General features: G+C 43.7%; 1 protein-coding gene across 10 annotated transcripts in view; it reads right to left on the bottom strand.

Annotated features, from left to right (window-relative positions):
- Positions 1–7,132, bottom strand: part of MAK (male germ cell associated kinase) — a 55,859-nt gene extending 48,727 nt beyond the window's left edge. For 6 of the 10 annotated variants that reach the window (XR_008298715.1, XR_008298716.1, XM_027040285.2 and 3 more), the window contains exons 1-2: positions 6,864–6,998; positions 360–684 (exon numbers count right to left, since the gene is read on the bottom strand). Coding sequence is in view for 8 of the 10 variants with exons in the window: in XM_027040285.2 (XP_026896086.1) it covers positions 360–460 (101 nt within the window). In the remaining 2 variants the exon portion in view is untranslated. The other 4 variants (XM_053223155.1, XM_053223158.1, XM_053223157.1 and 1 more) reach the window with 3 other exon arrangements.
- Between the last annotated feature and the right edge of the window lie 1,123 nt (positions 7,133–8,255).

Genomic DNA, 8,255 nt, shown 5'->3' on the forward strand with positions numbered 1-8,255 from the left:
GCCATTCAGAACTCGACTGGTCCTATGAATACCATCTTTCAAGGCCTATTAATTTAAAGCAATCATATGCTCTACTCTGTACTCAACTTTAAATTCTAAACACTTTCCAAACATTGCCTTCAGTTTCAGTTCATATTTCTCATGCATAAAAAGCAGAGCACTTATATTTTTTGATCATTAATGTAGCCGGACAAACCAGAAAACTGAAACAATGTGCGTGGGGAATCCCGTTTGACAGTGTTTCTCCAGAACAGCAGTCTGCATTAGCCAAACACGCATGGGGTCTGAGCTAGGCCTATCTCTAAAGAAAGGGCAAAGGAAGATCGGATGCTCAAAGTCGGCCGCGTCGCGCACGGTACCTTTTGATGGCCACCAGCTCCCCAGATTCGTTACTCTTGCCCATCAGAACGCTTCCATACGTGCCGTCCCCCAGCTGCCTCATGGTTGTATATCGGTTCATCTCGGAAAAATAATGCAACAGAAGTTGTTGACTGAGACGACTCCCTTGTTGAATATAAACGTAAGTGCTTCCTTATTCGTCTTTTTCCCTTGGACTGTTGTTGCTACACTGGTGACAGCTGTGTCATCGTTAAACACAGGCTCTTGCCCAAGATTACGTAGGTTCATGAAATACAGAAATAAGGAATCTGGCAAGGAAACGGTGCTTTCATTCTTACGAACACCCTATAGAAGAAAGAAAACAACAAGATGAATAAAAGGAATTTTCATTGAAGAATCTCTTCAAACATCTCCTGGTAACCTAAGCACGGGGAAGAATTATAATATGTATGCTAGTATGCTAACCATTTGTCAGTCAGTCCTTTGTGCTACGTGGAATGGAGTTCGCGGAAGCAGACTGGTAATACTCATTTATGAAATCCTCATTTCCATGGCACTGTGTTATTTATCCCATGAATATTCAGTAAATACCGGCTGAATTTGTATGATTCCTTTTCTACTGAATATAACCTATATTATTCCAAATCAGGCACTGGAAAATCACCATCTATTCTATATCCATTCTTTGAATCAGTTTTTGCATCACATTTACTTGGCCCATGATCCCTTATGTGAAACTCCTGGGCCAGCTGTACTCGGAATCCAGGAATCTGCACATTTTAGAAAAGTCATATGGTTGGGGCGCCTGGGTGGCTCAGTCAGTTGAGCATCTGACTTCGGCTCGGGCCACTATCTCCCAGCTCGTGGGTCCGAGCCTGGCATCGGGCTCTGTGCTGGGGTCAGCTCGGAGCCTGCTTCGGATTCTGTGTCTCCCTCTCTCTCTGCCCCTAACCCACTTGCATTCTATCTCTGTCTCTCTCAAACATAAAGAAACATTAAAAAAAAATTTTTTTAAGTCGTATGGTGGATATACCATATGTTATGTAACACTTCCCAAACAGCATCTTAATCTAGCTGTAGAAAAATATATGAAAAGTACACCCACTAAAATAAATGAAGGCTATAATGGCATGACATTGTTACAAATTTATTTAAAAAGTTTTCATTTTGGGGGCCCCTGAGTGGCTCAGTTGGTTAAGCATCTGACTTTTGATTTCAGCTCAAGTCCTAATCTCATGGGTTGTGGGTTCGAGCCCCGTGTAGGGCTCCTTGCTGAGAGCACAGAGCCTGTTGGGGATTCTCTGTGACCCTTTGGCCTTCCCCCACTTGTGCTCTTTCTCTCTCTCTCTCTCAAAATAAATAAACATTTAAAAAAATCTGTCATTCTGTTATACAGCTTGTATAACAGAATATTATATGCTTAGTTGCAGATGATCATAAAATGCTGGGCACCATTAAAATAGTTGGTGTTAAAATGCCTGTTACAATTCGGTGCTTCATTCAAAGATTACTTTTCTTTCACTGTAACACTGTTTCATTTCCACCAAATAAAATCATAGGAATCATTTCTCTATTATGTGCAGAAGTTTAGGACCCATAGAGACATGTCGTAGTTGGCAAAGTACCCAAGGCTTCCAAAAGAAGACTTTCGGGAAAAAGAAACAAACATGTGCAGGGAAGGACAATAAAATGGTGTTGTTTCCCAAGACAGGAATGTATTTGTCCACAGGAAATGTGGGAAGAACCCTGGGGGGCTTTTAAATGACAGGGAGTGTGTATTTGTTTACCATTTACTTCATGTAGATCATAACCCCTTCAAAGTCACGTGCGATGTAGATCATAACCCCTTCAAAGTCATGTGCGAATTAACGTAGGTCATGCTAACTCTGAAGCCAGGATCTTAAAAAAGAGATCACGGCAGTAGTGGTAGATTCCATGTCTACTTAGAGGTCCTTCCTCAGCTTAAGTCTGAGCTACTGGGCTTAATGGATGCCAACAAATGACTCCCCATTTGCCTAAAAATGAAGTTTTTACATTATACTATACATGGATTCGAAATACTAAGGCATTAGGGGAGCCTGGGTGGTTCAGTCGGTTGGGTATCTGACTCTTGATTTCGGCTCTGGGACATGATCCCAGGGTCATGGAATTGAGCACCAGGTCAGGCTCCGTGCTGAGCCTAGAGCCTGCTTGAGATTCTCTCTCTCTCTCTCTCTCTCTCTCTCTCTCTCTCTGCCCCTCTCCCTCACTCCCACTCTTTCTCTCAAAAAAAAAAAAATTATGGCATTAATATAGAGTGAACACTCCTGCACAATTCCTGACACAAACATGCATTTGCTTTTCTTGATTTTTCCTTTATCTGTGTAAGGAAATTTATATTTGAAAGATCTTTTTTTTTTTTTTTTTTTTAAGATTTTATTTTTAAGCAATCTCTATTCCCAACATGGGGCTCGAACTCACAATGCCCAGATCAAGAGTCACATGCTCTTCTGACTGAGCCAGCTGGGAGCTCCTAGGTTGTTTGTTTTGTATCATGTGCTATGATTGAACAAAACGTGGACTAAAATGTATTTATTCTTATCATTTAGAATGTTATTAAATCAGCATTTTGCAGTTCATTATCAACTGAACATTAGCAGTTGCAACATATCATTAGCAACATATCATTATGTTATGTTGCTTGACGCCTTTTCTAGTTACCTTATTTAAGAAGACATACACTTCTCTCTATTTTAAGGAAAAGTGTTCTCTGTAAGTTGATAGCTTCTGGTTGAGTAACAATGTAGAGAATATATTCATTGTATCAGTAGGATTGTAATCTATAAAATAATGTGTCTATAATCAGAGAATCCAGGATGGAGTCAGTCTAGTAACTGCATTAGGCTTGAGGCTGTTTGTTCTTTGTAGGGTGGTCCCCAACTTCTAAACAACCCGTTCTTACTGGCTTTTACAATCGCTGTTGCAGCTCAAGGAACCACCCCTACCCCTCTTTGCCTCAAAACCATGCAGACTCTGCCCCACAATGAAAGCTGCCCACCCCCACCTCCACCTGAAGATTCCTAACCCAGTTCCTTACCCTAAAACATCAAGATGCTACTGAATGGAAATTGCTAGTGGTGCTCTCTACCCTACTAGACCCCAAGCCTGCATCTGGCCCCATGCTCGGAAGGACACTGGAAAATAACAGGCCAGAAACAGTGAAGGAAAAGAAAGTAGGAGTTCAGGAGGAAGACAGTCTAAGTGGAGCTCCCTTATGAGAATGAATTTCTTCAGAAATTCAATGGGATGATAGCATTATCTTTTCTTTCAAGTTAATACCTCACTGAGGACAAGCACCGAAGGTCTGATGGGCAGGAAGTAACGTAGGCAATTCTGGAAAAGGACATATTGCGTGAGAAGGGAATGAAAGAGGGAGCTGCCCGGGTAGGAACAGAAAGGCAGAGGTGAGAGTGTGCAAGAAACAATAGTTAAAATTCTCCCTCGCGGTGACTTAACCCCAAAAATGGAATTAATCTTTCCTTTCCTTTGTCTTCCACTGTTAAGACCAACCACCACCACCATCACCGGTGTTATTAGCATTACAGATCATTCACTCATTGATGACTTTCTGCACTGGCCTGGAAACCCCAACCGTTTTTGGAATGGAAGCTATAGAAACTGCATTCCAAGCCTAACCAACCACGTTCCAAATAAACACTAGAAACACAGTTTGTTTGTTTGTTTGTTTGTTTTGGTTCTGTGGGGGGGGGTTGTTGTTGTTTTTGTTTTTTTGAGAGACAGAGCACATGCACGTGGGACAAGGGGCAGAGAGGGAGAGAGAGAGAGAATCCCAAGCAGATAGCATGGAGCCCGACATGGGGCTCGATCTCACCGATGGTGACATCATGACCTGAGCACAAATCAAGAGTCGGACACTTAACCAACTGAGCCACCCTGGCAGCCCTGGGAACAGTTTATTTCAAGTGAAGGTGGCTATCCCATAGGGTCTGCTTACATTCAGGGAAGAATGAACAAGGGACTTGGCCATTTCCCAGCCATGGGGTGAGTGACGAAGATTATGGCTATCACATCAATTTTCAAAAGGTCTGACTGGTGGCTCTCAGAGCCTCTGTCCAGTTTGAGCCCTGCTTAACCTTTACATAAAATTTTAGAAAGGCCTCTTTGGGTCATTTGAATTGGAAAATAAATAGTTCTCCAGAGTTAGAGGCTGACCATTCCAGCTGTCCCCTTATCTTCCCTGAAAATACAAAGACAATGACCTAATGGAAAGAGGCACAGATATCAAGGCGAAAGGTTTTTCTTGTTTTTTAAAATAATTTCCCCCATGTATCTACTGACTGATAGCACGTAAACAACTGCTTTCATCGGCGTAGCGTAGTAAGGTCCTAAACGAATTACTAGTCAAAAGCAATAGATATAACTTAAGAAACATACATTGCCTATGGTCCCCAGTTCACACACAATAATATTTCTCCGTAGGTTACATTTATTCTTCTCTGTTCATCTATAGAAGACTAATCCTGCAAGACAGAGATGTATCAACACGACATCTTATGTATGTGAATATTTCCATCTGTAGGGTTGACTCTTGAACACGTTTCAACTGCACAGGTCTACTTACATGCAGATTCGTTTCTGATCAATACCATACAGTGCTGTAAATGTATTTTCTTTATGATTTTCTTGATAATGGTTTCCTTTCTCTTGTTTTACTTTATTGGAAGAATACAGCACACAATACATATAATGTACAAGGTATGTGTTGATTAACTCTTTATGTTACCAGTAAGGTTTCTGTCAACAGTGGACTGTTAGGTCTTGGGGGATTCAGTTATACTAGAATTTTCGACTGTTGGGGGCTCACACCCCTAATCCCTGTGTTGTTCAAGGGTTAAACTGTGTATATATTTCCATATGTATGTATATATACACAGCGAGGCAGAACACAAGTAAATGCAATACAACTACGATCCATATTTAACAGAACTGTTAGGAACTTGGAATTTTTTACAATAAGGCTACGATATTTAGTGACTTTCTATGGCTAAGCAAACCTTATATTTTGATTTAAAGAAAAAGACTTAGAGGCTCAATTACAGACCTACATTAAGTAAATACCCTTATAATTTCTCTCCCATTATAGTTTTCGTATTGTTATTTAAGTGTACAATTACTGTAAACTTAAGCCGTATTCTCAGGAGCTTCTGCCAGCTAACAGGGATTAAGATAGGATTAAAGAAGATTAACATAGAGGGCAAATGGAGGGTAAAACTTGTCTGCCAATCACTGAACAGATAACCTTTGGAAGTCTGCAACTTGTCTTTGTAGAACCTACTGTAATTCTATCACTCCAAGGCTGGCATTACTTATATTTAAAAAAAAAATAAAAAGAATAATAATAACGTCTTAAAAATCACTAACTTGTTTGAAGAGCAAAACAGGAAGGAAAAGAAAAGATCTCAAAGTAAGACACGTATTTACAGAAATTAAAAGGAGAGTTTTACAATGGGAAAACAAAGCTGCCGGGGTTAAAAAAAAAAAAAATCGTGCCGTGTGCTAATATTCACAAGGTATTCCCAAATTAAACTAAACAAAACAAAGAACCACCCCAACGCGGAGATCGAGCATCCTTGCCCAAGGCCAGCTTTGCTGGGGCAGTTAAGTGGCCGCCTGGGGGTGGAGGAGGAAGGGGGAGTTTCTCCCTTCCCCAGTCGCCGCGGTGAACTGGGGGGTGGGGTCACAGAGGAAAACCAAAAGGCTGGAGGGTAACTCGCTCCTTCTCCGCTGCTTTGACCAAATGAGCAGTTTTCTGAACGAAGGAAGTCCCATAACTCTGACTCTATGAGAATTTCGTTGTCCTCGGGACCGATGTCTGCTCATTAAAAATGATCACTTAAATATAATGAATCCCTTTGAGAACGGAAACTACAAGCCCCTAAAATCAGTTTTGTTGCTCCCCCCTTCCCCGCCCCCGACTCTGTCCCTAAATTTGAAAATCGTATCTGCAGGAAGAAAGTTTTCATTAAGCCGAGTCTCGTCCTTTTTCGCTAACAGGGATTTAAAGCCTCCTGGGGCGGGGGTCCTGCGGGTGTGCGGGGAAAGGGGTCCGTCCTGGGGCCCTGCGCCGGGATCCCGCTTTTACCTCGGGGTGCACGAATGAGGGCGGAATTTAGATCCAGTTTCTTTCTATCTCCTTTTTCATTTTAGTCGTTCGGAACTCAATTCGGCTGCCTTCCCGAGACCCGATCCCGCTTCTCACTCGTGAAAGCAGTTTCCCCTCCAGACTGGGGGTGGAGACTGGGGGAGTTGTGGGGGGCGGGGAGTAAGGGAGAGGTTTGGGGGCCGGGTCCCTCAGACCGACGGATGCCCGCCGTCATCCTCCCACCCCGAACCTTCCCCGCCGTCGAGGAGCGCGGAAAAGTGGTCCGGGGGGCCTGGGGAGCACGGATCGCAGCAGACGCAGAAAGACCCCTCCCGCTCCACCCCCGCTCGCGGATCCTCCTCCCCGCCGTCCCTCCCCCTACCAGTGTGCAGGCCCCTTCTCTCGGCGGAGGTTGGCCCTCGTAGGACAGGGCGCGGAGGGGACATGCCGGGCAGGCCTCGCCGGACAGGCTGGGGCTGGGCTCGGACGGAGAGTGGCAGCCCCGCAGCCCGCTAGGGATTACCTGCCCGCACCGGCCGCTCACCTCGTAGGCGCCCTTGTGAAGCTCTGGCGCCTTGTGTGTTTCGTCTCCTAGGAAACCGCGGGGGTGCGCGGGCTTCTGCACGGCCCGCTTGCTTACGCCCCGCCCAGAGAGGGCGTGGTCGGTCCGGACAAATCCCGCCCCGCACTTCAGGCCCCGCCTCCCTTGGGGCGGGGCTTCCGTCAGCACCTGGGCGCCTATTGAGTGAGCTAGTGCTCTCTGCCATTTGTATTTGGGGCTTGGGAAAGTCTTGATTACCTTTTCAGTGCTTTGTAGGAGGTTGGTTTGCCCTTTATTTTGTCTTGGTTTTATGTGGATTCATTCCAGAAAAGAATTTGACTCATTAAATCTGGTTCTCGGACTTGGAGAGGGCAGGAGAAAGATACAGGTTGCCTGTAGTTATATTGGTTTATGCATATACCACCTGGGGGAAAAGTTGCCTTTGGAGTACAGTCCTTTATATTAGTCAATGCTTCATGTATGTGTTACCTCCTAGGCCACACTTCTAAGTTTGTTTTCATTTATTCATCCAGAGGACCTTCTATGTATCAGTTACAGTGTTAGTGGTAATTCCAAGATGGACTAATGAATGTGTGAAAAAATGAGTAAATAGTAATTAGCCTACAGTTGTGCGAGGAGGGCAGACTTTTGTTATAGCAAAAAATGTCCAGATTGGCTAGGAAAAAGGGTCCATGAATCAGATGGATTGAGATGAGGCAGTGATGTACCCATTTAGTAATTATCTGTGAGGTTATCAGCCCTGGGCTTGGCACTAGCCAAAGTAACAAGATGGATATGCTCACGGCCTTCTTGCAGCTTAAAGAAAAATAGGCAGGAAAGTAAAAAGCTTTTTAAGTTAGATCATGGAGGTCTCACAAGCCCAATTATGAAACCTAAGATTTACCATGCATTAATGGGAGAACCGATGAGGAATCTTCCACAGATGAGTGACACATTCATATCTGCATTTCAGAAAGATCACAAAAGCAGCATTGGGTCAGGCAAATTTCAGCAGTGAATCTGGAGGCAAGAGAAAGAAAAGGAGGCAATTGCAACTCATCAGGAAGTAACAATGAAGATCTAACTACAGCAGTGATGATAAGAACAGAGGAGAAAGAGAATTCAAGGGCTATTTAGGAGTTAAAATTAACAGGACCATCTGGCTTCGGTGAGTGGTGGATAGTGGTGTCCAAAAGTAGAGAAACGTTGGAAGAGAAGCAGATTTGTAGGTGG

Source organism: Acinonyx jubatus, chromosome B2, assembly GCF_027475565.1.
Source record: "Acinonyx jubatus isolate Ajub_Pintada_27869175 chromosome B2, VMU_Ajub_asm_v1.0, whole genome shotgun sequence".
Classification (NCBI taxonomy): Eukaryota; Metazoa; Chordata; class Mammalia; order Carnivora; family Felidae; genus Acinonyx; species Acinonyx jubatus.